The sequence below is a fragment of the Penicillium oxalicum genome, chromosome II, assembly GCF_001723175.1.
Source record: "Penicillium oxalicum strain HP7-1 chromosome II, whole genome shotgun sequence".
Lineage (NCBI taxonomy): Eukaryota > Fungi > Ascomycota > Eurotiomycetes > Eurotiales > Aspergillaceae > Penicillium > Penicillium oxalicum.
The window spans coordinates 231,415-259,089 of record NC_064651.1 but is presented as its reverse complement, the minus strand read 5'-3'; the positions used below and the strand labels follow the sequence as shown (position 1 = coordinate 259,089).

The 27,675-nt window shown below is 49.8% G+C and overlaps 10 protein-coding genes across 10 annotated transcripts; 6 read left to right on the top strand and 4 right to left on the bottom strand.

Annotated features, from left to right (window-relative positions):
* Positions 1-288: 288 nt before the first annotated feature.
* On the bottom strand, positions 289-1,830 carry POX_b02021 (uncharacterized protein; the record flags this gene model as incomplete). The annotated part of the gene is made up of 4 exons (XM_050110941.1): positions 289-678; positions 748-1,109; positions 1,191-1,444; positions 1,526-1,830. The coding sequence occupies 4 exons, from the start codon at positions 1,828-1,830 to the stop codon at positions 289-291; spliced, it is 1,311 nt and encodes a 436-aa protein (XP_049971287.1).
* Positions 1,831-3,232: 1,402 nt separating this feature from the next.
* Positions 3,233-6,402, top strand: POX_b02019 (uncharacterized protein; the record flags this gene model as incomplete). Its single annotated transcript, XM_050110940.1, has 8 exons — positions 3,233-3,745; positions 3,830-3,930; positions 4,300-4,438; positions 4,498-4,784; positions 4,918-5,078; positions 5,160-5,614; positions 5,698-5,978; positions 6,039-6,402. 8 exons carry the CDS (start codon positions 3,233-3,235, stop codon positions 6,400-6,402), a joined length of 2,301 nt encoding a protein of 766 aa, XP_049971286.1.
* Positions 6,403-8,889: 2,487 nt separating this feature from the next.
* Positions 8,890-10,289, top strand: POX_b02018 (uncharacterized protein; the record flags this gene model as incomplete). Its single annotated transcript, XM_050110939.1, has 2 exons — positions 8,890-10,042; positions 10,093-10,289. The coding sequence occupies 2 exons, from the start codon at positions 8,890-8,892 to the stop codon at positions 10,287-10,289; spliced, it is 1,350 nt and encodes a 449-aa protein (XP_049971285.1).
* A 1,330-nt stretch (positions 10,290-11,619) lies between these two features.
* POX_b02017 (uncharacterized protein) lies at positions 11,620-11,892 on the bottom strand (the record flags this gene model as incomplete). Its single annotated transcript, XM_050110938.1, has 1 exon — positions 11,620-11,892. One exon carries the CDS (start codon positions 11,890-11,892, stop codon positions 11,620-11,622), a length of 273 nt encoding a protein of 90 aa, XP_049971284.1.
* A 4,452-nt stretch (positions 11,893-16,344) lies between these two features.
* Positions 16,345-18,519, top strand: POX_b02015 (uncharacterized protein; the record flags this gene model as incomplete). The annotated part of the gene is made up of 2 exons (XM_050110937.1): positions 16,345-16,395; positions 16,468-18,519. The coding sequence occupies 2 exons, from the start codon at positions 16,345-16,347 to the stop codon at positions 18,517-18,519; spliced, it is 2,103 nt and encodes a 700-aa protein (XP_049971283.1).
* Positions 18,520-19,174: 655 nt separating this feature from the next.
* On the bottom strand, positions 19,175-20,751 carry POX_b02014 (uncharacterized protein; the record flags this gene model as incomplete). The annotated part of the gene is made up of 4 exons (XM_050110936.1): positions 19,175-19,714; positions 19,831-19,926; positions 20,033-20,438; positions 20,528-20,751. 4 exons carry the CDS (start codon positions 20,749-20,751, stop codon positions 19,175-19,177), a joined length of 1,266 nt encoding a protein of 421 aa, XP_049971282.1.
* Positions 20,752-22,174: 1,423 nt separating this feature from the next.
* Positions 22,175-23,221, top strand: POX_b02013 (uncharacterized protein; the record flags this gene model as incomplete). The annotated part of the gene is made up of 1 exon (XM_050110935.1): positions 22,175-23,221. The coding sequence occupies one exon, from the start codon at positions 22,175-22,177 to the stop codon at positions 23,219-23,221; it is 1,047 nt and encodes a 348-aa protein (XP_049971281.1).
* Positions 23,222-23,690: 469 nt separating this feature from the next.
* POX_b02012 (uncharacterized protein) lies at positions 23,691-25,324 on the top strand (the record flags this gene model as incomplete). Its single annotated transcript, XM_050110934.1, has 6 exons — positions 23,691-23,733; positions 23,802-23,898; positions 23,973-24,124; positions 24,189-24,250; positions 24,316-24,678; positions 24,749-25,324. The coding sequence occupies 6 exons, from the start codon at positions 23,691-23,693 to the stop codon at positions 25,322-25,324; spliced, it is 1,293 nt and encodes a 430-aa protein (XP_049971280.1).
* Positions 25,325-25,675: 351 nt separating this feature from the next.
* On the top strand, positions 25,676-26,209 carry POX_b02011 (uncharacterized protein; the record flags this gene model as incomplete). Its single annotated transcript, XM_050110933.1, has 1 exon — positions 25,676-26,209. One exon carries the CDS (start codon positions 25,676-25,678, stop codon positions 26,207-26,209), a length of 534 nt encoding a protein of 177 aa, XP_049971279.1.
* A 379-nt stretch (positions 26,210-26,588) lies between these two features.
* On the bottom strand, positions 26,589-27,521 carry POX_b02010 (uncharacterized protein; the record flags this gene model as incomplete). Its single annotated transcript, XM_050110932.1, has 1 exon — positions 26,589-27,521. One exon carries the CDS (start codon positions 27,519-27,521, stop codon positions 26,589-26,591), a length of 933 nt encoding a protein of 310 aa, XP_049971278.1.
* Between the last annotated feature and the right edge of the window lie 154 nt (positions 27,522-27,675).

Here is a 27,675-nt window from a genome sequence, read left to right as displayed (position 1 = left end):
CGAGGCATTTCTTCCAACAAAATCTTCCACGGCCAACACTCAAAGACAGTTGTCTCCGGGCGCCTGATTCGAACTTGATGCACCTGACCGCGAGCTCTAAAATTAGGTTCCGGGTCTGTCGCTGGCACCAAGCTCTAGTCAGCGTCTCCGTCAGAGCTTCACGAGAATTAAGGACAAGGTCGTTCCGCATGGCCAGTCAGAACACCAACGAGAGTCACGTTGAAAAATTCGGTCCTCGGTTAGTTTTCTCCAGGAAAATTGAAAGATACCCTGAATAGGCCGTGCTTTTCATTGAGTCCGCGCAAAGGACGTATACGTCTCGACATTTGGACTTCCCAAGTGCCAATCATTGAGCCTCTCAGCGCTACACATTGAAGCGAGCATCTTCGCGATTCCCTCCGAGCTCGTCATATTATGTAAGTTGGACCAATAGAGCTCACTTTCAAGTCCTATCTTTAGATGTGCACGACAACCGTGACCAGACGCTCGAAGCACAGCCGTTGCTCGACCCCGACGCCGCTGATCGTATTGATTCAAAAGACTTTCCACTTGTGGCAGTGACAGGCCTCCTCGCGTTGGACCATCGTTTTCTTGCGACACGAGTGGCCGCAAAAGATTGATCAGTGCTGCTGCGGACTCGAGAGCCTGGTTCGCGCCCATTGCCCCGTGAGGGACCATCTAATACAAAAACATTCATTAGCGTGAAGCTCTGGCTCAACCGACAATTGAAATCATGCAAAAACTCACCTTGTGTGCCGAGTCTCCTAGCAAAACGAGCCGACCGGAAAAGAATCGCTCCGCAACACCCTCTTCCAAAGCTGTCATGATAGTAAACCGTCGCTTTTTAAAAATCTCGTCAAAGATTGTCCCATCCGTGACGGTGAGACCGGCAACCTGCTGACAAAGTGCTTCACTTTCTTGCTCCGAGTATCGCTGGTAAGCTTCACCAGGTTTAAGCTCCCGCGTGACAAACCAGGACGTAACCCCGCCGTGGCCACTGAATACAAGCAATGACACCTCCGGCCGATAAATGGTGAAAGAACGACCTGATCCAATGGTGGTAACCGGGTCGGAGATACCCCAAACACAAACAAAACGAGGCTCAAATCCTACAATCGTTCATCTCCATTAGCAGTCGATGGGCCATTGAGAACAAAGCCATTCCTGAGACCAGTCTGAGCCTGACTTACGGGATTCGGGGTTGATCGACTTTGGCGAGTCTTTCTCCATTTCCCGGCGAACAACCGATCTGACGCCATCTGCGCCAGCAAGAATGTCGCAGGTGAGTTGACTTCCATCCTCGGCGATAATCTTTGCCTCGCTTTCTGTCTGTGAGACAGATGATACTCTTTTTGAAGAGCAAAGCTTGGTCTTGTCCTGGATACTTTCGTGCATGATCTGGAGTAATCGGTGCCTCTCCATCAATACACCACCATATCCGAGCCTAGAAACCTCAAATAGTCAATATCGAGGGAAAAAATACAAGTATTACTGAAATAAAAAACAAAAAAAATAAAGAACATACTTTTCCTCCATCACAGCACCGGGATTGAAGCTCGCATGGAGTCTCCCATCAGCATCGCGATGTTCCCACACCTGGCGCTTGACATTGTACTTGTTGATGGAATCAATCATGCCCAGTTGATCCAAGATCCGTAGACCGTTGGGCAATACTCCGACACTTGCACCAGCGGGCGGTGCGAACCGTCGATGAGCCTCCCATAGGCGATACGAGATCCCCGATAGCTCAAGCATCCTGGCGAGGGCGAGACCTGCCACACCTCCTCCCACGATCCCCACGGTGACGTGATTATTTGTGAGTCCACCCATGGAATGATATTGGAAGCTGTGGCTCTCGTTAAAGAAAGCTGTGAGGATAAGTCCATCTTTCAGCACCCCTAGGTCACACAGACTCACTTGATGATCTACATAGTCTAGTCACATGATGCCTTCTTTGGGCAAGCTTCCCCACCAAAATGGGGCTTTCCGGTTGGGGCCGTGCGGGACGCCTAAATACGACCCACTGCGGCGTCAAAGGCTAGTCAAGATGAACTGTGGACTTGGGAGCTTGAGCCAGAAAGAGGACAATGTGAGGAGGGGTTCAACTTCGAGACCCTGGTACTGAGACATAGAGGAAGGAAATGATTCCAAGCTGGATGTTCTTGCGGCACGTCAGTCACAACGTACCATAGGTACCAAGCAGCGTCCACCTTCTTCCACCTACGCGACCGGGCGCGAGCACTGACAAATAAACCCGAACCCATCTGTACATGTCTCTGCGCTTGTAATCACCTTCATCGCCTCTAAGATGTATGTATGAAGAGCTCATCACATCGTACAAGTATTGTTAAACATGCCTCTGCAGCTTAGACACGACTAGGATGTTTGCGTGAGTACTTTACCACTTTCCGTGACTTGGTTTTTGCGCTATGAATGTGATCAAGGAAATATTCTAGACAATAGAGCTTTGTCCTGTTTCTACAGTGAGTTATGCCTGATCGGATGGAAACAGTTTCAAAGAATCAATCAATCTTACCGAGGTGACCTATTATCTTTCCCCTAATATAAGAAGTTGTACTTAGTTAGGCTTGGCTTACGCGTCATTAGGTAGGAATCCTTTCAAAGCGATTCTGCTTCCATTTCACAAATATCAGACTGGAACTATATTTAAGGGAAATTCCAGAAGAAGATTGATTCACTCGTGACCCATGTGGTATTTCTTAAAAATGTTGTCTACGGTATTTGGAATATTGGAAGGCTGACACATCCTAGTTCATTGTTCAAAGCATCGTATGCATTGTACGACTGATAATTGTGAGTCCTAAGCCTCGTTGGTCCGTCACCTTCTAACGATTCACCATGCAGGACTTCAAGACACGTTGTATCCCTTGTCCCCTTGGTTCAAGTGACTTTGTTGAAAGTGGAACTTGAACTGTTCGTTGAGTCATTGAAGCAGTCAGGTTCAAGGCCCGAGGTTTTTGGTTACTTAAATGATAAGGCTCTTGCTTCATTGTTCTGCCAGATGTGACCGAATATTCCGAAAGTTGAATTTATCAGGCCCCTTGAACTCATCTAATTACTAAGATCCTATGGGAGAAAACCTGCACTGCGGCCACCAAGTAAAAACCCCCGGGTTAGAACAGCCTGCCTGTGCAGTCTGCCAAGTCTCAACACGGACCAGTCTGGGAGATCATTCCAGGCCATGGAAATCTTACCAAGCCCTCCAGCAGGAATGGCATTGGATCCTAAAATCACTTTCTTTGGAGAAAGAAGGCTGAAGTTTGTGAATGCCCTATTCGCCTGGGGCAGGAAGCTTTCACACGTGGACGCCGATCTTCAAGATGCCGTCCGGTTCCTACATGGCCTCGAAGTCGACTTTGACCGATTCCGACTGCTGGTGGAGTCTGAACATACAAATTACTGTTTCCCTTTGAAGTGCCAAATCATCACCCACACGATTCAAGATGCCATGGACACCCTACGGAGACAAACTCTCTTCAATCCCGGTGAAGTTGGTCAGATTCTAGAGATGATTGCGCAACACATCGGCCGCCTCAGTCTGAGCAAGCAGGAAGGCATTGACCTATATGCAGAGCATATGGATGGAGAAGCCGAGAAAGTAAATTCATTGTGGACATCAAGAATGACGCTGTTGGATGCCAAGGACGAGACGCGGCGGCGAAGGCTACAGGAGATTTGGGAGCGCCTTCACTTTACCCTGCCCGACTGCGCATGTCTTCAATGTGTGCGTGGCGCTTGACCGCTCCAGCGGGAACCTTGCCTGGGCAAACAACGATACAGATGCATGTGCGTGGCTGATTCTGCTCAGTGTCGATTCTCCGGTCTTCTCGGATTCATCATAGCTGTCGATCAAACCTTATCCGAGCCCGAGACTCCGCGCGCATCCACGCGAGCGGCGAAGTGGGGAGTGTAATCGAACCACATGTCCAAGCAATCTTATTCTTGGCAAATCGATCCTGCGGCAGCGTCGGAATCAAGCCAAGATCAAGTCTCTTGCGCGACTGAGGTTGAGGGAGGCGCGGCAGAGCATGAAGGCCTACGTAGAGCAAGGGATGCCAAGAAGCCGAGAACACAGCCACAAAATCAAGTACGCGGACATCCTCCAGGCTGGGGGCAAGGGGATGTCGTAATGTTTGGTCGGAGAACTCTGTAGGAAAGGACATGAAAGAGGAGTACATGACCATACATCTCAGAATCGAATCATATTCAATCAGGAATCTTTTCCGTATGGTGTTGCAGGTAGCTGGTTGTGTATTCAGTGAGGTGAGCTCGGAGCAGTGAAGACGAGCAAATCGACTGGAAGACTGAAGTTGGGCTTGGCAAAATGCGGCCTGCTGACACAGCACCTCCGATGGACTCCATGGATGGATCCAGTCCAGTCTGCAAGAGCGGGTCTGTCCATTGGACGGTCAGCCAGGTACGTTGTACCACGACTGAAAGCGGTTGATCTATTTCGAACAAACCAAGTCAAATCAGGTCAAAGAGTACTGTCGCACCAGCAGATCCCAGGCACACGATAAACTTCCAGGTTCAATTCGAGAAATCTTCACCTCCGATCCACCGATGCCCCACAGGATGACTGGAGGATCAGTCTGCTACCGTACTCTCCACGAGATCCAGTCTCCACCGTCCGAGGGTACCGCGACCGTCCAGCTCTTATCGCCGTTATCGCCCACGCTGATTGCCCCGCTCGCGGGTCTGGGCGATCTGGAACTGCGGCCGATTCCGGCGATGGCTTACGTCAATCCCCACGGGTGCCCTGGGTCCCCCAGGAACTTGCCCAGAGAATGCAAGGCTTCTGAAGCTCTCATGACGCGAAGACCAGGCGAACAATACTCGGTCTGAATATCCACATTATTGATACCACGATACCACATTCATACGACAAAATAAAAGCGGCAACGATCCCTGGCATCCCACGATGTCTTATCACGCAGCGATCCAGAAAATCATGGGGCTGGCCTCGGGGAGTCGGTCAGACAGCAGCCCAAAGCTCCAGTTTACGAAGAATGGCACTTTTCATATCTCGGTCTTTAACGACCTGCACTTTGCAGAGGGTCAGTGTGCGGTGCGGTGCAGGCTGATAGATGGTCCCGTTGTACGCGGTGCACGGATGCTGATGTTGGTTTTTGATCTAGATGCCAACAACGATGTCAAGACCCAGGATGTCATGACCAAGCTCATTGGGATGGAAGATCCCCAGCTCATCGTCGTGAATGGGGACTTGATCTCGGGCGAGGCAACGAGGAGTAACAACTCGGATCAATTCATTCAGCAAGTGTTGAAGCCACTCAAACAGGCCGAGATACCGTGGGCATCCACGTACGGCAATCACGACAGCGACGGCAACCTGGACCCCCAACAGGATATATATGATCACGAGAAGACATATGAGAAGAGTCTGACGAGGAGCATGATCTCATCGCCGACCGCAGGAGTCACAAACTACTATCTGCCGGTGTATACGCGAGGGGGCTCCGAGGACACCCCTGCTCTTCTTCTCTGGTTCTTTGATTCTCGCGGTGGTAACTACCCGACAAATCGGGGACAAGATGACCCTTCGGGCAGACGAGGCGATTGGGTGGATGCCGAGGTATGAAACATGTGACGGTCTTTCTTTCAGCCCCAAGTCATACTGGATCAGAGTTGAGAGTCTCTGACATTTTTCTTGCAAAGGTGGTGAAATGGTTCCAAGAGAAAAACAACAACTTGACCGAGGAATATGGCAAAATTATCCCCTCCCTAGCATTCTACCATATTCCCGCGCACGCCATGGCCAAGTACCAGGATGATTACTACGACAACCGAACAGCTCCCGGCATCAACGGCGAGAGTGTGGTGCCTCAAGGCGGGGGTGCAACTGAATACGCCGGCCAGGACACCCGCTTCATGCAGGCATTGCTCGAAACTCCCGGGCTCATGGCCACCTTTAGTGGCCATGATCATCTGAATGACTGGTAAGCAGAAGCCACCAGCGCAGACGTTTATTCGAGAATCCCGGCTCATCTTGTCTCCAGGTGTTTCAAATGGAACAACGGCATCAAGGACCAAAACCTCACCGGCAATGGACTGAACATGTGCTACGGCCGCCGTACGGGCTATGGTGGCTATGGAGATGTCCCACGCGGTGGAAGACAAATCCTTCTACGCGAAAAGCATATGGAAAAGGAATTCGACACCTGGATTCGACTGGAGGATGGAAGCATTTCCTCCGCCATCACACTCAATTCGACCTATGGTCAGGATCGGTATACTGAGCGGGAAATGAGCATGTTGCGAGTGCAGGCCTCTGGCAGTCAGGCTCTGCAATCTAGCACTCTGCTACCGTTGTTGATGTTCTGGTTGTTTGCATTTGGAGTACAGTACATGAGACGCTTGTAAATACCAAATTTTGAAATACCCACGAGGAATGACGAAGACCACTTCGCTTCATACGCATTATGACGGCGTGTGTACTTTCATCGCACATTGTTGCAATTTCATTCCCTTCACCTTGCAATTCGTCCAAGGAGCAAAATACCAGACACAATCTTCATTATCACACATCACTCGATCGTGTATCCATTCGACCACTGCATGTTGTATTCAAACTCGATTGTCGCCGCGGTCGGTTCCGAACATAAAGAAATAAAAGACACAGCCACACATCTCACACAGGAGTGATCGAGATGGGACTCGGTGATCGGGCGTCTACTCCACCCAAAGTTAATCAAGTGGATCTCAGTGTGTGTGTGTTCACCCTCCACATCCGCAGGTTCCGCGAGACGCGGTCACGAGGTTTACCCAGTCCCATGTTTTACACAATCACATTGTCAAACCATGCCCTAGATTGCCAAATTGAGCAAGAGATGTTGCTCGTGGGTTGAATAAAACATGAGATATTCAGTGAATTCGAAAACAGGGCTAAAACATGGACAGTAAAGAGACATCCTCATAAGATGAAGAGAGAATGATGTAAATAAGAGTGCTCAAGCCATGTTCCCTCCAATCCAACAAAAACCGCCTCCAATGAGTTGTTTCTAGAGATCCAAAGATGGGAAAGACTGTAAACTTGTCGAGCAAAACCCCATTAGTGTCTTCTAAGGGCCTCGATCGACAAAAAATAGGTTAGAAGACTCACAACAAAGTAGAATATTCATCAAATCGTCAAGTCCATCAAGACAGTTGTTCATCGGCATGCATCCCATCTCGTGCTGGGTTCTAGCCAAAAGTCCAGTGTTCAATCAGGTCGGCAGTAACTCCTGCAACAGCATCGTATCCTGAAATGGCGTCTTCCAGACACCCTCACACACTCATGCACTAACGCAGCTCCCGTGCCCCTACCGTCCATCGCCTCTGGGTCCCCGGCACGAACTAGGGCCGCACGTAGTCGTAGTCGTAGTCAAGCGAGGCAACGTCTCTCAAGCGTCTTCACATACCCATACACTCACGCAACTCCCGTACCCCTATCGTCCATCGCCCTCGGGCCGCACGTAGTCGTAGTCATAGTTAAATGAGGGGATCCAGTAATTTCTCGGGGCTTTGTGGCCTCCAGCTGCAGGAAGACGGCAGTATGGCTATTGAGCAATGAAATGGACAACTCTCATCGGACGCAGCCAAGATGAGTTATGAGTAGATGATGAAATCAATGCATGCGTAATAGTAGAGTATGGATGGGCAATGGGGTAACAATACAATGTTGATGGATGCAAGAGTATAACCTGCGACAATGATGATGATGATGAAGAAGAAGAAGAAGACGAAGAAGGCATCATACAGCATAGTGCGGCAAAGATGGAGGGAAATGTGGGGCCAGTCAATAAGGTAGTAGGTGACCGCTTACCTGGCAGAATGCGCCTCGCATCCTATCACAAGCGCCAAGTTTTGCGACATTCCTAGGAAATGCGTGGTTTACGGAGGGATTAATGTTTCTGCTATTATTATAATCTTATGGTAGGGTATTTTTCGGTTCTGAGGATGCTTTCCCGCTTTCTGCTATCCCACAAAAGCAGTACGGTGGAAGAGAGATTGGGTGGATACGGTTGATGCGGAGTCGCTAAACAAGGTGCGTGTGGCTGACCAGAAAGACTTGGCGTCTCGGCAGTGCTGTCATCCTGTCGGAATTAATAGTGGAGACTTATCCAGACAAAAGGTTGGCTGCCTAGCTCTGAGCGACTTGCTCGATCTTTTTAAGGAGGTCTCGTCAGAGTATCTGACACTGACGAAAATGCCAAAAACCGAGGAACGCAGATGTTACACATAACGAGATGGTCATCCACCATTGTCGATCCACCCAGCAATCAGGGAAAAACCAGAAATCAATCATCAAAATCAGATACAGCGTATGCATGAAGGCATGAGACAGCCCTGTCAAGTATCTCTAGCCTCCTGGCAACTACGTCCACGTCAAACTCAAATCAAAGTGGAGAAGAAATATCATGGAAAAATCCAAACCTCCCAATCAACACAAGCGTGCTGCTCCCACGGCTAAACACTGGGTAGCAAAAAGTGCAAGGATAGGTAGTTAGCTACAAGATGAGTCAAGGATTAATATCTTAGTAATCCTCTTTTCAAGCTATACAGAGTCTGTCTTGAAATCTAAACCTGAATGCTTGAACTGATCAGTCATAAAGCAGGAGAGACACTCCCGCAGACCCCATTTCAGGGTACAAAGGAGGTCTGCATCTTGGGAAATAGGCTGAAATCTCACTAGAAGAAGTTATTCAAAAGGGATTTAACCATTCAAGTGTTGGTACGAAACGTGGTTGCGAGCCTTAAAATCGAGGAATTCAGAATCTCGATGAGGTGTTCTACAACAGAGAAAGCGGTGGAAGGATTTTGTTATCGACCAACTAGTCAGTACCTCCTGCCTATCAAAATCCTGGTTACATGTATACTACCTACTACATTAGTACACTCCGCAATCAGTGCCTAACGGTGCCCGATCAGCTGGCATTTGACCTCCATCCAAACTTGATTACCGCTCATCGTTTTGCAACCACCCCTTACCGTTCTGTCAACCTCACGTACAAGCCCAAATATCAAGCCAATCTACACACGAAGATGCAGTCGGCAACTCATACTATAGATCCAGATGGTGAAGTCATCATCATCTTGCGCAATGCAAACAGTCCCTTTGCTCAACTGGAGGAAGATGCATACACCCATCAATGTGTTGGATCGCCTCAACTATCATTTGACAACCTCGCAAGCTCCGACGGGTTGACTACGATATCAGAACTCAATTACGAGCGGACAGAGCAGAGTGATAAAATGAAAAGCCGAAAGAAAGATAAAAAGAAAAAGGCGAAGAAATATAAAAGAGAATGTTCAGCTGAAGAGTCCGCTGTTGGGGCTCCCATGGCTGAAGGGTGCCCTGTCGTTGCCGAAGAGTGGCCTGTCGATGCTGATGAGTCTACTGTTGAGGCTCCCATGACTGAAGAGTCCGCTGCCAATGGTGAAGAGTCTACCGTCATGGCTTTCGTTGCCGAAGAGTGTACTGCCGATGCTGAAGAGTCCACTGTTGGGGGTCCGATCGCTGAAGAGCCTCTTACCGAATGCGACATAGACCAGAATTGCTCGCGTATTCAGGTTTCCGCAAAGCATCTGATGCTTGCCTCGCCTTTTTTCAAAAGACTACTTACTGGAGGCTGGAAAGAAAGCGTTACTTACTTCCAGAAGGGCTCGGTGGAGATCATCGCCGACGGCTGGGATATTGAAGCGCTCATGATATTACTGCGGGCTATCCATGGAAAATACCGCGACATACCTCGAAAACTGCCACTGGAGATGCTTGCAAAAGTTGCTGTCATTGCAGACTATTATGAATGCCGGGAGGTGTTGGATCTTCTGGCAGAGGTGTGGATCGAAAAGATGGACGAGAAGATCCCGTCGGCAACTTCGAGAGACTTAGTTCTATGGTTATGGATATCTTGGTTTTTCCGACTTCCTGAAGAGTTTCAATCATCTACATCTATTGCTATGTCGCAGAGCTATGGTTGTATTGATACTCTAGAACTTCCGATTCCAGAAGATATTACAGGTGAGAGCAACTGCACTGTTCTAAATCTTTCAAAACTGACAACATTATAGCTCTGATGAATGAACGTCGAGAACTGGCAATCGAAAATGTGATGGAATTTCTTAGTAAAACACGCGAGGAATATCTACTCAACGTCCGAGGTTGCAGCTTTGAGTGTCGCTCAATCATGTATGGTGCTTTGGCTATTCTGTCAAAAGATCTCCTCAAGTCAAACCCTGAGCGCCCTTTTTCAAACTGGAGTTACTAGTTCTTCGCGCGCAAGATTAAAGCGTTCAAATCACCAGATTGGTACGATTCACCCTCCAGGTATTCGAGCTACGAGCATAGCTGTGGCGATGCCGGCTTTGCGCAAATTTTCAGGACTGTGGAGGACTCTCTTAAGGGGCTAGAGCTGAATCAGTTCTCTCGCCTCTAGCGCTGATGACTATGACGCCCTATTGCTATTGACCATGACTGAAAATTTAACCCGTTTTCCAATTTCAGACTTGCTGTGATCTATGTCGTAGATTACAAAATAGTCGTGGTCCTCCTATGTTGACATGCAAATAACCTGGGATATGCAATATCTCAGAGACTTTCTAAAGATTTAACTAGTCTGGGCCTGTGTATCTAGCCATTTACGACATGGCGGGAAATTGAAGCGGTTAACAAGCTCTTTGGACAAAAGAGGAGCATATGTCAAACATGTATAGTGGGTCAGGATCTCGCTCAATCTAATGTCAATGAATTCAAGCAATAAGACTCCTACTATACTATATAAGAGTTCTGATGGAGTGTCACTCAATAGAGAAAGTGTTTGAAGAATTCTTTATCGATTGGCCAATCGATATCGACATTATCAAATATTAGAAGCTCATACATATACTGCTACAACTACGCTCCGGAATAGATGCCCGGCAGGAAACGGCGGAATTAGTCGGGGGTCTCCTCATACTAGGCCTGATCGAGAGAGAAGATCCGACCTCGAGGTGAAATTTCCTTACGAGATACGCTCGAATGTGATTCAGCTTCGAGTTGATCTAGTAATTACGTACATAGTAGCCAGGAGACAGCCTTTTGAGATTGCGAACCTGTCTTGGAGATTTATGATGAAAATTCTCTGTAAGTAGTCAGGCATTTAGGGCCTGGAATTTCGTCAAGCCGACTGACTAATACTCCAGCTCACGATCTTGGACCTCAAATGTCAAACCCACAAGGCTCAAATTTACAGAGACACCTTTTTATACACTACTATGCGGCAGGTTCAAGCTCTGCAATAATCTTCCGGCCGTGTACTTGGATTTGATTTAAGTAGATTCAAGTTCATCGATGTGTCCTAAGGCATCAGCTCAGGCCTTCAATGCATGCATACCTTCCAAATCTCCAAAACAATAATTTCTGTCAATCATCGCCAACTTTACCCAAGATATTGCAGTCCAGAGACGACACTTTGCATCACCAATAGACGACCTCGACTCATCTCGGCTTGAATTTACACTTCGATAGTTGAAGCGAGGTGAGAGTCAACAAGTACAGCGGCGGAGGTCCTAAAAACACAGCCATCGGCGTGCACCCTTAGCTTTTTATTTTCAGATTGTTCACCCAGGCCGGGACTCAATTCTAGCTCCAACTTTCCCAGTGATCTTACCAAGAGCGAGACCGTATGCGATATTGCATTTGATGGTGGGAATTTGGGCTCGCTTGCCCACTGCACGTGAAGCGCTGTTTGAGTTCACCCGGGCGAGGTCGTTGGCGAGTGCCTTCAGTTCGGCTTTGCTGATGGTCAGGTTCTCGAGACTGGAATCGGTGACGATGTATTGAATTGCAAATGTCAGAGGAAGGAAAAGATATAATAAAATGAGAACCTTCATTCTGCAATGATTTTAGTTGACCCTTCGTTGGTTCGAAGTGTGGATGTCTGTGTCAACTTGTGCAGTATGCCTGTGAAGAAGAAGACTTGTTGTTGCTAGATTTGATCGATTGTATAAATCACCCACAGGACAGAGCAAGTTACTCGTAATGCCGGATGTGTGCTAGTCTTCTCGGAGATCGGCGCGTGCTTTCCTTGATATATATGTGTAAGTTCTGCCCCATTCCAGTGATGTAAGGAAAGAGAATTCAGAGAGTGAATTGAGTGCACTCAAAAAGAGGGTTACATATGATAGCGTTGGAGCGCAACCTGTCAAGGTAACACGGAGGGATTGAGCGGGTAGTAAGGTATACGTAATGAGTGCAGGTTGACAGCAACTTGGAGATAGTCGCCGATTGAGCAACAATAAGCTGTAGAATCCAACGCGAGACAATAATCTCAATAGAACCTCCTCCTTTCTCATACCGACTGGTGCATCAAAATCGGGCGGCAAAGTGGCATTCCTCCCAGAGCGAGGTTTAAAAGGGGAAATAAAAATCTAGACTGGACTATAAGGGCAGGAATATATCCTCCGTAGTGCTCATGTTGATAACAACCTCATGAAATCTGCGTCCAGGCTTTACGAAAGTCTGACCCTTGGAATTTAAACTCATTGACAACTACTTAGATAGGACAAACAAAGTTCAACTCAGACGGCGCAATCACACACTGATTCCCATCTGTGGAACACCAAAAAAAGCCAAAAGAGTTAGCATTCCAAATCTTGCAAGAACCCGCCCTTGAAATCAATATGGCACGAGAACGAAACCTACGGCAAGTAGTCGACAAGTCCCAGCTAGCCAGTATACACTGGACAGTCACGTTCCCCTGGAGAATGTTGAAGTCCTCATCACCAAGTGAAGACTGAAGGATTCTCAGTAGTCCCGGACCACTTAAATCTGCAGTCGCCCGAGGGCGGGAAAGCATGTGAGAGGAGGAGGCTGCCAAGGAAAAGTCCGAAGGAATGGAAAGCGCCAGACGTGGGAACAGGAGAAAATGTCCGGCCCAGAGAAGAAGTCCGCCAGTGTGGAGCTTCATGAGGACGGATTGAGATGATCGGATTCAGAGTATATGTTTCTAGACCGTGCAGTCAATAAGTTTTGGTAATTGCAACTCAGTAACGTGATCCTGAGGAGTCTTTGATTCGACTCTGGAGAGTGGCAAGTCCAAAGAAGGGCTGAAAGAGTCTCAATAGGCATCGTAGGGGCTTCCACCGTTTAAAAAGCTCAACATATCTACGTGATACCATTCTTACTTGAATCCAGAATATTTGAAGATGACCCAAGAAAGGGTATCGTAGGTGATTCTGTATGCGCAATTTGTGATACCATGCTATCGAGGTCATGGTTGTCCCACCATACCGAGCAGGTGTTGATATTTGGGAGAATTCCACGAACCAAACGAGTTTGGCAGATTTCGAGTTCAACGAGAATGAAGTTCCATGAGAATGTGCGAGATACCAAGACCCCCGTGATTCCGGCCAGAGTCGTACATCTTAGTCACTGGAATCGTTGATAGGTTCGCACAGCGTGCTTTTCAAATACCAAAATCTGGATTCTCCCGTGGCTCACTTTTGGTAGACTCAAAGGTACCCTGCTGTTTAAATTGCACGAAGAAGCAGATTTAAATTATCTAATACGCCCCCTGCGGAATTTCAACAGTATGGTAATATGTCTCGACGGTGGCAATTTGTAACCCTTCCACGTACTTTATGATCTGTTCGGATAGCCTTCAAATCCGAGGAAGAGCTTCAAGAGGTACTTGCGGTGCTTGCATGAATATGTTACCGAAATGAGGAAACCAAATCCCGACTCAGAGCTTTATTCACCAGTGCTAGCGGTCCACTGGAAGCGACGGCCACACTGCGCCGAAACCCGGAAATGCAACTCACGCAGGCCATTGATCATTCCGACCGGGATCACATTTGGAACAAATCTCGGGAAACTCGGAAGTTGGCAAGAGGCGAAAAGCTTAGCTGTCAAGCAATCTCCACCATCACTGCAAAGGAGAAGGTGCTGGTGGAGGTAGTGGAGAAGCCTCGAGAGAAGGATGTGGACAGGTCAGAAATGACCGGTCAGGTTCACATGCTCTTCGCGGAGCACCTCAGTATTGCTTTGAGCGAATGTTCAATCCTATGCAGACAGAGAAGCTACCGATGGTTCCAGGAATCTCAACCTAGTTGAATATGAAATCAAAATAGCTAATCGAGTGACAGTATGAGGAAGCGCAACATGATTGCTCGATGTGTTGCAGCGAAAAAGCACCGAAGAAAAGAAAAACCTCCGAAAAAGCCAGGGCTCCTTGCATCATTATCTATGCATGTCAGGCCTGGATGGCACTGGTGCCTGAAAGTAGAGGTTGAAATATTGAGACATGCAGCACAGTGGATTGCACCCTTCCGAAAGAAATGAAATGGCCCCATTCACGGCCGAGCGGAATCGGAGAGAAGTGGCAATTTAAGTCCTGGGGGCGACAACGCTGTCCCATTCCGGGATCTCTTCATCCTCCGCACGGAATCGTGTCATATTAGAGTTGGTTGTGTGTCTGCAAGACCTGAAAATAGTTCACCCTGATGATATTTTAGAGGCTAGTCTGTCTCCTAGAAAGGAAACTTGCATGTACTCGTGTGTCAACCCAACCAGATGGGTCTAACTGACGGGTGCCTAGCCTCGTGTCATTTGTTGAATTGAAAATTTGTCCAACGGATATTCAGTTCCCTAGCAAATACATATCACCATCGCACTGGTCATATGGGCATTTGCGACCGAGTGGATAATTCATATGGTTTGGATAAGATCCATTCTAGATACTGATTTTGATGACGCCTGTTCATGGATAGGTAGAACTGGATCATGTAGACATGGTGTTAGTCTGGAGCAAGTTCGATGTAGAAATAGACCTTTCATCCAGCGTGTGACATCGGATCTGTGCACTCGGAGGGTGGGGGGGTAGGATTGCTGGGAAAAAGGGAAGATCGACAGACGCTTGACCCCACTCGGACGATGAACACGAACGACCAGATGTGGGAATTGGACGATTCGCGTGACTAGCTGTGCAGAGTGGAACTCGACGACCGTCGAGTTCCTTGTCTTTGGAATCAACTCCAAAGGCCCCGAAAGGGGACGCCAAGGCCGCGCTACCTTTTGGTCATCCGGGGAAGGGAGAAACCTTATCATCTCTTTTTGCTGCCGAGGCACTCTCCTCCCTTTGCTCGCTCAAAAGCCTCCGATGCGGTAGCGAATTCGTTGGCACTAGATGTCTTGGATCCCCCGATGCCCTCAAGTTGCCCTTACTCATCGAGGAGGTCCAGATCAGAAGTACGCAGATGTCCATCTGGCAGGTGCATGATTCCGTACCTATACATGCAAGGTACAAGGGCGACCTAGTAGTTATCTCGGCACCGCACCGGCCTGTTCTGCGTTGACCCCTACCTACCGCCTGTTCCTTAGTCTGGGATCTGTGAACCCCTGATCGACACTGTCATGGATGCATCTCGAGTCGAGGCAAAAAGACTATTCGTTGAATGCCCACAACCTCAATAAAGAACTCTTGGAGTAGGCTCACGGCGGTGAGAAAACGGTGTTGGTCGGGTACATTTTGCTCCCTCCAGACTTATGCTACGCCACTGTTGCAATAGTCTGCTCTTGATTCAGTAGTGTGCTCGCACCACATACTGTCGATCTCCCAGCGTGAGACCCGCTAAATTTGACTGAATGGTCGGAGATCCCGGCCAGGAGAGGGTCTCTCAGGCTGCCAGTGGGCCCCCGAGGAATTGGATTGGAGCCCTAATTGTTTGCTTTGCCTTCCGACTTCTCTGCCTGTGATCCACTTTGATAGAGCCAGGATGGATTGATCGTCCAGTCAACACTGCACCTAGGAAAGTACGGGTATCTCGACCATGCAGGCTCACTCAATTCATCCCTTCCAAGCACCCGGACGCCTACCTGATCGAGAAATTTCAAAATACTTTTCCAGTCTTGTTGTTGAATGGACCGGTCCAGTCCACCATGTGTGAGGCCCCCTTTCTGCTAGACTCACTTCGGAGCGATCCGACCGTTTCAGAACGCAATTTGGGGTGTTGATGGGGGCAATGCGAAAGTTCCCAGGCAGTCATGCACTGCTTTTGTACGGTCAACTGACGAAGACGAGACAGATCGTCGGCAGCACTCGGTTATGCGAGTTGTGCATGTTGTTGACTTGACGGTGGAGGACCTTGATTTCAAGGCTTCCAGAGTCCGAACGAGAGGGTACTTTAATAGCCTCTTTCCCTCATGAACCATCCTTTCATACGCTCACAGTGCTTTGATATTTCGTATCTCGTCTTTCTTGCTCTTCATTGTTTTCGTGCCGTGTTCGGCGTCCACTCTTTTTGAGATTTCCATCTCTGGTCACTCGCTGCACCCAGTATCTCATTATGAAGCAATCTCTCATAACTTCTCTCGCCGCCCTTGCGGCCTCGACTTCCGTGAGTTCTCGCCAACGTCGATAGGATTGCTTTCAAGTAGGGCGCGTTGCTAAATGACCATATGTTATGCAGGGAGTTTCCGCCTCCGAGAGCCTCCTCAGCGTCCCAATCGGACTCTGCACGGCCATCCTCGGAGAGACCGAGTGCCACCAAAAGACCACCAGCAATGGACTGATCAATGTCCCCGTGAATGGATGCTTGGCGGCGTTGGGTAAGGCCAAGTGTGATCAGGTCTCCACTTCCGCCAATGACCAGGGCTCCCTGATCAGTGTTCCTGTCAATGTTTGCCTGGCTGTGCTGGGCGAGGCTCACTGCAAACAGAGCCAGAACTCCAATGGCGGACTGATCAACATTCCCGTCAACCTGTGTCTGGCTGTCCTAGGAGAAGTCGAGTGCAAGGATCACTCGTCTCAGCCTCCCTCCTCTGGCCAAGGTGGTGACCATGGCCATGGCAGCGATGGGGGTTCGCTCATCAATGTTCCCGTCAACGTGTGTGCGGCCGTCCTCGGCGAGGCTCACTGCCAGCAGAGCACCAATGTGGGTGGATTGATCAGTATCCCCGTCAACACATGCCTTGCGGTTCTTGGCGAGGCTGAGTGCAAAGATCACTCCCCTCAGCCTCCTTCCGCCGGCCAAGGTCACGGAAATGAAGGCGGCTCTCTGATCAATGTACCTGTCAGTGTCTGCGCAGCGATCCTGGGTGAGGCTCACTGCCAGCAAAGCACCAGCGTTGGTGGATTGATCAGCGTTCCCCTTGACACATGTCTTGCTGTCCTTGGTGAGGCAGTTTGCAAGCAGTACCCATCGTGCGACGGCGGAAATGGAAGCGGCAATGGTAACAACGGTGGCCACGGTGGTGATGGCGGTAACGGTGGCTCCCTGATCAATGTTCCCACCAGCGTCTGCACGGCTATTCTGGGCGAGGCTCAGTGCCAGCAGAGCCCTGGACCTTCCGGCGGTCTGATCAGCATCCCCATCGGTGCGTGCATTGCTGCCCTGGGCGCGGTCGAGTGCAATGGCTATCCTTCCGTTACCGGTGGCAAGCCGGGCTCGATTCCTCCTCCCACCAGCCTTCCCGGTGGTCCAGCTGGCGGAGTCACTGGCACTGCCACCCTGACCGTCCCTACTGGTGGGATGCCGACTGCTACTATTACCTCTTCTTGCACCGATGCAGTGACCACTGCTCCCGGTATTGTGCCCTCTGGCAGCTCTCCTTCTACTGGTGCGCCCTCTGGTACCGTTCCTGTTGTCTCCACCGGTCCTGGCTCCGCTTCATCTGGCGGCGTTGCCACCAGTGCCATGTCCACCGGTGCCTCTCCCTCTGGTCCGGGCTCAGCCTCCACCTCGCCAGCAGCTGGGGCTCCTACCGGCGCTCCTGTCGTAAGCTCTCCTTCTGGGTCTCCCGCAGGACCCGGCGCAGGCTCTTCTGGCTCTCCTTCTGGCTCCGGCACGGGCTCTTCTGGGTCTCCCTCAGGCTCTTCAGGCTCTCCCTCAGGCTCTGGCACAGGCTCTTCTGGCTCCGATATGGGCTCTTCTGGCTCTCCATCGGGCCCTGACACAGGCTCTTCTGGCTCTGGTATGGGCTCTTCTGGGTCTCCCTCAGGCTCTTCAGGCTCTCCCTCAGGCTCTGGCACAGGCTCTTCTGGCTCCGGTATGGGCTCTTCTGGCTCTCCATCGGGCTCCGGCATGGGCTCTTCTGGCTCCGGCATGGGCTCTTCTGGCTCTGGTATGGGCTCTTCAGGCTCTGGAAGCATGCCCTCTGGTGCTGGTGCAGCATCCATGGGTGCTCCCGCCGTGTCTGCCGCACCCGCGCCCTCCAAGTCTAGCGCCTCTTCGGCCATGGGCACCGACACCGTCACCGCCATTGTCATTCCCGCCGGGGTCAAGACTTCTTCGATGCACCGTGTTCCCTCGTCTACTCCATCCGCATCTCTCGGCGCTGGTCATGGCTCTTCGGGCTCTGGCGCCGTCTCTGGTGCTGCTCCTGGCTCTTCGAGCGTCGGCTCCTCGGGCCCCGGCAGCTCCTCTTCGGGTCTGCCGCTCTTCAACGCGGCTGGTCGGGCCTCTTTCTCCAGCCTTGCCGTTTTCATCGGCGCTCTTTTCGCAGCCTTCATGCACATTTAATCTTCTATTCTTCGTCTCGTCTCCCACGGCGAGCCTGTACAAGTCCACACGCGGCTAGTTTTTCCTTTGTCTGGCCGACAATACTCACATATTAACGTTTTTCTTCCTGTCCATTGGGTTGTTGCTGGATGGAAGCTTTCTGATCTTCTCGATGACTATTACCTTACATCTCTTGATGCCCTGGAGGGATGATAGAGCAGGATCCTTGATGTTGTGCTTAATTTTTATATCTGTCAATTTAATTTCATTCAAGATTATTTTTATCGATTAGGCCAGTAGACGCTGACGGTCTCACTGGTTCAAGTGTGATTCTCTGAAGATAAATATCTCAAAATAGGACCAACGGCCGCTGTTTGGAGCAATCTCCCTCTGTACTGGCAGGAGACTCTAGATGAGAAAGCCGCAGCAATAAAAGAAAACCCTGACTTGCTGCTTATCAGAAAAGAAAATACCACTGGGAGCTCCCCTCAAAGCAAAAAACAGAAAGAAAAGAAAGGCTGCTCTTAATCAGAGAAAGCCAAGAATCTGGAACCGCAAAAATCCCAAAAGAGCCCAGAAAAAGATATTCAACCATCGAAACTTTCCGCTTCCTCCGCTCAGCACACGTGTCAAATGCCCAGAAGAGTCTTCTACTCTCACGCACGACATACCACACTCATCGTATGGCTGTCTTACGAAGTGGCTGAGGAATGGCCCTCCTCACATTCGCCTTGGGTAACGTCTTTCTCAGCGCCGTCACCGTCTCGGCCAAAAACAATCGCCCGCTATTATCCGGCGCCGTGCCTGTATAAAGCACACTAGCCACCCACATGCCACTCAAGCGGTGATCTGTAGCCGGATTGAACGCCGTATCTTTGACAATCGTCTGTCTTGCGATCCATTCATTCGGCGGACGCACGAAGAGGTTCGTGCCTGGCTGGTACGGGTTCGACGTGCGGATGTTGTACTCGATGAGATAGGTTGCGTCGAGGGTGAGGCCGCCGTTGCAATCGACCACTATGACGAGAGCGACGAAGGGGGGCCAGCGGCCGTTGTCGGCCAGAGTCATGAGCGCGAAGTCGTCTGTGAAGATCATGGGGAGGGTAGAGCCGGTGTCGTACATGAAGGGGCGGTTGATGGTGGATTGGGGGTTGGCGAGGTTCCAGCTTGAGTTTGGGTTATTCGATCTGCCGGGAACGCGGAGATAAAAGTTGATCTGGTAGTGAGAGGATGAGAGTGTTTAGATTGACTCTCATTAGTCTTGTGGGGTTTCCTTGGAGAGGAAGGCTGTGGAGGAGCTGAGATTTGTTATTCTCTGGTGGTTGGACGTACATTGTGATGGTGATCATTAGGCGCGATTGGTTGAATGGTACTTTTCCAGGCTGGATAGTCATACTGGAGCTGAGGAAGGGTTCCGGGGCCGTTGAGCTATATCGACGCGAGAATTTCAAGGCGTCAGAGATTTGTTTTGTTTCAGTTCCTTTTTTTTTCTTTTGCCTTTAATTCCCTGCCAAAAAGAATTGTGTGTACTCACCCCTTCGACCCAAAAGGACTCGCCTCCACATCTTTCATTCAGTCTCTTCGTATCTTTCCAGCTCTCATCAAACTCAACAGGCCCATGAATACACCTCCCAGATGACCAATATGTGACCATACCCTCCATCCAAGTGAGATTTCCATCGCGGTAGGCGTCAATCAGAGCGTTCACATTCACAGCCTGACGATGAGAATCCTTGGTCTTTCCCAGCCGCTCACGAATCATCTCGAGATACTTGACTCGAATCACCGTGTTGCGACTCATAGCTTGGTTCTCCGACGCGACAGCCTCGTCTTCCTGCTCTCGTAATTTCTTGTATCTCTTGAGCTTTTCCTCCCAGATGTGGGGCATGACTCCATCTTCGATTCTTTCCTTGCATCGTTGAATGACCTTGTCAATGTCCCTGGAGAGAGGTATCGGTCAGCACTGTCAAACGATGCTTGAATCTGTAGGGAGAAGGCAAGGGCTCTAGACTGCAAAAAGCATCCTGACTTTTCATCGAGATCATTATCGGTTCCGTCCCAGTCTCGGGGTATCTGGGTGGGATCTGTAATAGGCGGATTCACAGGGCCATATCTCGTGTACGGCTTGTGGAATCTATGCTCTTCTGGAGCGATCCATGAAGCATTTTCGATGATACCAGAAGTAACTCGATGACGAGGCTGCTTTGCTGCACGCCAATGAGTCCGGCGACGTCTTTTCTTTGGCTCCGTCATTGATTTCTTGGGAGATGGGACATTTGGGGTTGAAAATGGGGCTTGAGTGCTATCCAACAAAGAAAAGAGATTTGATCAGAGAGTCGAGCTCGGGCGCGTTAAAAGGTGCAAGTGACTGAATTGTATTTCCGTCAGGACTGACTAGCGAAAGGGTGCAAGTGGAAAACAATAATATAGCTTTGCCCCGGTTACTTCATCATGCCAGAGACAGAAGGAAATTGGGCGAGTGGGAGATCAAGCTTGACTGTCGACTCGAACGAATGTAAATCAGATGGGGGATTCAGATGGTTCATCAGAGCCAAAGTTTTGTTCTTTATTTATCGCGGTGTCCATGAAGGGATCTGCATGAGCTACATGATTGTCGAACCAGGCGCGAGAATTCTCTGAAGTCTCTTTGAATCATCCAATCAACTCAGGCAAGAAGTGAGATTCTTTCTTTCACATCAGGGAAGCGGAGATCTACAAAGCAGAGCCACAATTGCGCTTGACGGTCACAAAGACGCGGTCGAGGCGATTGGCTAGACTGGTCTTTCCGAGCGATTTGCGAGTTCTTTGTTCAGCCAGATCATCGGCGGAAAGGACTCTCTCCTAATGAACAGCTTGTCTTGGAAGACTCTAGTTGGGAGAATGCAAATTTACAACTCAAATAACACATCCAGAAATGATGATATAAGTGACAGTGATCAGAAACGAGGCCGCTGTCCACTGATCAGATTCACGTTTCGAACTTGCAAACACACGGGTGAGGACATCCTCCAACCCCACTGAAGCTCACACGTGATGGGGTCCAACGCACGTGAAGACTCGGCTGATCGTTGCTCCGCCTGTGGTGACCGGTTGCTAGATTGGGACGAGGTAGAAATCCGGCGATGCGGTGTCAAGGACAAAGAGGATAGTAGAACAGACTGTTTCAATTTTCGCATTATTCTATTCTCAGAGATGAAATTGCCAATTCCTATCGAAAAAATGTCGAGGTGAGAACTCTCTGCGGCTATCCGGGGTCGTTGCTGCTTTCTCGAGCGACTGTAAGTTGTGGGTGAAACGGGGCTGCTGCAAGTTTCAGCCATCAACATGTGTGATCCGGTGGAGTAATCACCCAACTGGAAAATCAACCCCAGCAGATTGATCGCTGGTGTCAATTTGATTCATCACACTAGTACATCCAGTCGGTTGCTGTATCAGTCAAGCTGTTCCTCGGCTTCCGTCGCGGACGCCCAATCGGGGGGATTCAACGGCTGGCGGGCCGGTCCCGTGCAGATCTCCACCGTGACACCCGTCATTCGAAGGTTTCTTCTGACACGTGTGAGCTTCTGCTGCTTTCCCCTCATGCAGAACCACATATTGAACCACATTCTCGACTGAAATCGCATCTGTCTTGTATATTATATACTTTGCTGTCTTGTATAGCTTTCGAACCCTCATCATGTCATCCAACACCAACCCCATCGTGATGACACAGCTCCCGCTCGACGAAGAATCCCAACTACGCTACAGCAACGCCGAGTTGCACGAATACTTCGACACCATCAAGCTTCCGCAGCACTATCGGGACTCGGTAGTGCTGACAGATGCGGCGCAGGCACTCACCATAGAAGAGGGACTACCTCTCCTCAATGCCCTGACCCGACATCACACCTGCAACGTCCCGTTCGAGAACCTCGTGCTGCATTACAACACCCAGAAAATTGTCACCCTCGATCCAACCGCACTCTTTAACAAGATCGTTCGTCGGCGACTGGGTGGTAGATGCATGGAAAACAACACGTTCTTCGCGACGGTGCTCCGATCCCTCGGCTACGAGGTGCGCAATTGTGGTGGTCGCGTGTCACGGGCTATGAGTCCGTACCCAGACGTGCGGCGTAACCAGAGCAAGACCTACGATGGGTGGAATCATATGCTGAACTTGGTGTGGCTAGGAGATGAATGGTACGTCGTGGATGTGGGCATGGGCGCTATGGGGCCGAATCTTCCTTTTCCGCTGCGGGACGGATTTGAGACGACGAGCATCGCTCCACGAGTGATTCGCATCCAGCACCGATCCATTCAAGAGACCTTTGCATCTCGCTCGGGTAGAGGACCGGAGCCGCCTAGGTTGTGGTGCTATGATGTCTGCTACAACCCTACCGACGAAGCGGGCCAGAAGTGGGTGCCTGTCTACTGTTTCACGGAGACGGAGCTTTTGCCTCAGGACTACGAGGTGATGTCCTGGTTCACGTCGAGACATCCAAAATCCTTCTTCACTCAGGAGATCATGTGTACCAAGATGCTCATGGACGAGAAGAAAGAAGTCATCGTGGGAAACCTGACCTTATTCAATGACACTTTGAGGGAGTCTGTCGGTGCGGATCGAAAGGTGACCGCTCAATGCAAGACAGAGCAGGATCGCCTGCAGTTATTGGAGGACATTTTTAACATATGTCTGACGGATGAGGAAAAGGGCTCGATTGCAGAGGACCGGAGACTGGGGTAGATGGCCAAACCACTGGTATCTCTCGGGGTGATGAATTTTATTCATTCGCAACGGTCGCACCATTGGTCTAATGCAGCGCCATTGGGGACATACCTGGAATCCGACTACATTTGTATTTCATGGACTCATGATGAAGCCGATGTAGTATGGTAGTTGAGTGGAATCTCCTCATGGCGCGTATTGATCGGTGGGTCGGTCGTCTTCGGTTGATTATTTTCGCCTCAGAAACCGGGACAGGAGAGTCCTGCAGGACCAACCCCCCTGCCGAGGCCATTCTTTCCCCGCACACGCAACCTTTCGCTGTCTGAGAATGGACTGGTCCAACTGGTCCTTTCCTCCAACCCATACACGAATAACTCCAGTGGAAATATTACAAGGAGCAAGGGGAGGCTCTGATCCTGTTGGTATCTCAGATCGATCTAGAAAAACAGGACCCGATTGACCATTTCCCCAGCAGCCTGCTATCATCATGACGGAGACTGCAGGCTCGATCTGTCATGTAGCTATTACCGGTAGGTTCATCGCAGACACCGAAGGAGACATTCTCAACACCGGGGCTACTACCGACAGTGCATTATAGGTGCAGGTATTGCCGGTCTCGCCTTAGCCATGGCTCTCCACACCCAAGGTATCTCGTTCATGCTCTACGAGGCGGCCAAAGAGTACTCCACTGTAGGGTAAGTCTATGTCTAGTGAGCCGTATACAAGACGACCCTACATTGCAGGTTGCTTCTACTGAACGTGATCAAAGCGCGGGTATCGGATTTGCCCCGAACGGCATGCGCACGATGGATCTGATCGAGCCGCGATTCCGACCTCTCTATGAAGGTGTTTGTGTGGGGAATAAAGGTGACCATGCGAAGAACGTCTTTTTTGAAGGAATGCTACTGGAACCTGGCTTTGGTATACTTGGTCCCGACTCTTTTCCTACCAGCTGTGGTGACTCCTGCTAATCAGATCTGCGTAGGCCGTGATCGACCCTGGTATGGAAACTCAGCTTGGGGGCATACGGACTTTGTTCGCCGATCGGTAAGTTGGGTTTCTCAAACTAAGTGTGAAATTTCTCGCAAGTTCTGGGGCTGATAACGAAAAAGGCCCATCGAAAGGCGTTGCTTGATATTATGACCAGCTTTATTCCTGTCGAAAATGTCCAATTCAACAAACGCCTCACGGGTATCGAGCAGGACACAAATGGTGTCACCCTTCAGTTTTCAGACGGCACAACCGCTGCTGCGAGCATTCTGGTCGGGGCTGACGGTATTCAAAGCATCGCAAGAAGTCATGTTCTCGCCGATCAACCAACTCAGATCGCACCTGTCTATGCAGAGGCATATTGCTATCGAGGTGTGATTCCAATGTCAGAAGCTTATGAGATTCTTGGGGACCTCACGGACGTCGCCAAGTTCTATTTTGGACACGGACAAGGTGCGGTGACGTACAGAATCAGTGGCGGCGAGGTAAGTGGAGGAGGAATTAAAAAAAAAAAACTCATTATAGTCTCACAATCATTGACCATGCGTGCCGCAGGAGTTCAATTTTCTTCTCTGTGTTGCTGATCGAAAAGGGGGTTGGAAAGTGAAAGACGCTGTCACGGAACGACTTTCACCAGATATCATGATGTCTGATTTTCAAGGCCCCTACGTGGATAAAAGGTTCCGAAAGCTTCTGAGCAAAGCCCAGCCGGTCAAGTGGGGGTTATTTCATCATCTGCATACCGAGACCTACTTTCGTGATCGTGTTGTTCTGATCGGCGACAGTGCGCATGCATCTCTGCCTTTTCAAGCGGCGGGCGCGGCCCAGGGTCTGGAAGATGCCCTCGTCCTGTCGAGAATTCTTGTAGAAGTAGCGCAAAAACCGGAGGACAGCTCAAGCCAAATCAGAGCAGGTCTAGCCGCGTATGACTTGGTCCGTCGTCCGCGAGCGCAGAAGCAACTCGAGCAATCGGCGGAAGTGAGTCGGATGCTTTTCATGCAGCATGAGGAGGCTGGAGCAGATATGAAGAATATTCTGTCTCGTCTGCAAAATGGGCGGTTCGATTGGCTTTGGTTTCACGATATCAACGTGGATGTTGAGGCGGCGCTCGCCAAAATGCGAGACGCATAATGTTTAGGAATGCTTCAATGTCGAGGCCCAGAGCGAGACGGTCATGCTCCTAGACGAATAGAAGATTTTTCAGCAAAGAGATAATCATTAACATCATCAAGAAGTAACTTTACACATTTGCCGAGTCTCCACAGATATGTACAATTTGACACGAGTGATTTTGTTTGCTCCAAAGAGGGTGGTTTCCCAAGCCTCGGCCGCTGTCAAGACAAGGGCGCGCGCTAGTCGACATGCCACATATAACAGCCGCAAGGTTCCTGACTTTTCTAGTCAATGTAGCTGTGGCCAACTCGAATTATTCATCAATCAGACTTTGCCATCGTTGAGACTATTGAATTTCTATTAAGAATAATGCCCGAAACAACCATCTCCTTTCGCATCGCCACTGCGCACGACATCCCAACTCTAAAACAAGTCATCGAGTCAGCCTTTCGCGCCGAGGATCCCCGAGAAGACTGGGTCGGCATCCAAGCGCTAGCGTCCAGTTTCACAGTCGACGAAAAGTACATTTCCAGCGTCATCTCCCATGCAGACAGTGTCTTTTTAATCGCGCACGACAAGGCCAACACCGTGCTCGGAACCATTGGTGCCGCCAAGCGTGAATCGGGCACCGCCCGTCTGTTCATGCTTGCCGTGGACCCCCAGATTCATCGCGGTGGAATTGGAAGGCAGATTCTCAGTTTTGCCGAAGACTACTGTCAGCGTGAGTGGGATACTCGAGTCATGAGTCTTGATGCACTTTCGACTCGTCCAAGCCTGGTCTCGTGGTACATGCGGCGTGGGTACCAGAAGACGGGCAAGACGGAGTTGTTTCCGCGGGAGCTGGCCAATGGGCTTGAGTTGCCGGAGGATTTGCATTTTGTCGATTTGGAGAAAAGGGTTTAGATTGGACGGTTGCAGTGTATCTTGAAGCTCTTGAATCTTGACTGGGGATGTGCAAATCGGTGAGAATGCATTTGTGTCTTGTGTACGAAATTCGTCTCTGTGGGAAAAAGGTCACACGAGTCTGCACCATTTTCGGTCCAGACCTAGTTTGGAGAGAACCTAAATCACGTCAACTTTTGCATTTATTCTTTTCTTTTGAGCTTATTTTACAAGCATAAGAATCTCAGATGTTGGTTGAGAGGTCAAGCCTTGATCCGGTCTGCTTTTACATACACAAGACGAACAAATGACAAAAGGCAGACAGACCCTCACCATGACCACGCCACTCATCAAATCTACCAGTTTTGAACCACTGCTTTTCTCTCCCGGCACAAACAACTCACAAGAAGTGATGGTGATTCTCTTGAACCCACTCCTCAAACCCCATCGCAGGTAGCCCAGTATACAATCGCACATTCTCAACTCCAACATCATAGTCAGGACGTTCATGCACATAAACCCCCTCCATATTCGTAATCCGCATCAAATAATCCACCACGGCCTTTGGGATCCCATTCCGAACATACATTTCCCTCCCCTCCTCCTCCCCAACACCGATGATCTTAATCTCCTTCCCAATCACTTTCCCAATCCCTTCAATTCCTTCAATCTGCGACAATACCCGCGGTCCATAAAGATAAACCTTCCTCTGCCCGTTCCGGGGGCCTTGCACCAGAATCGTGCCCCCCACAAGCCCTATATCTCGTGGCACGATACAATCATAAGTCATCTTCCCCTTGTACATCTTGACTTCCCCAGCAGCGATACCCTCTTTGAAAAAAAGCATATTCGTCGCGAATCCACCCGGTCTCAGCGCAACGTAGTTCTCAGAGCCGAATACTTCGTCCAGATTCATTTCCACTCGTGCATGCACGTAGGGAATCACCTCGCTCGAGGGAATATCTTGTAATTTTTCTCCGTCGCCACTCCCGCGCATACCGACGGTATAACTGCTGAGAAACACGATGAATTCCACACCGGCTGCTTTGAGCGCTTGCAGTGTGGTCTTCATATGATCGGGACTGCCGTGGGCGAGGTAGATGAAGGCTCGTTTTGCACCACTGGATTGGATTGCGGCGGCGACGGAGTCTGGGTCGGACAGATCTGCTTGGACCCTTTCATAGGTACCGTTTCTTTCGTCTTGGGGGGAGAGTCCCGGAATGGGTTTGTGGGTGTTTCGCATGGCCAGGTATACTTTGGATCCGTGGTTGTGGGCTGTGAGCGCCACGATGGAGCCCACGCTGCCGGTGGGGCCGAACACAATCACGGACATGGCGAGTAGGTGGATCGAGTCAAGATGGGAATATTCTAGACAACAGAGAGATTGAGATGGATTGTATTTTGATGAATCTTTTTCTTTGGCTATATACTCTAGGAGCAAGATGTGTTTTCTAGCTCAGTATCGGACATTTGTCCTCAAGGGAGTC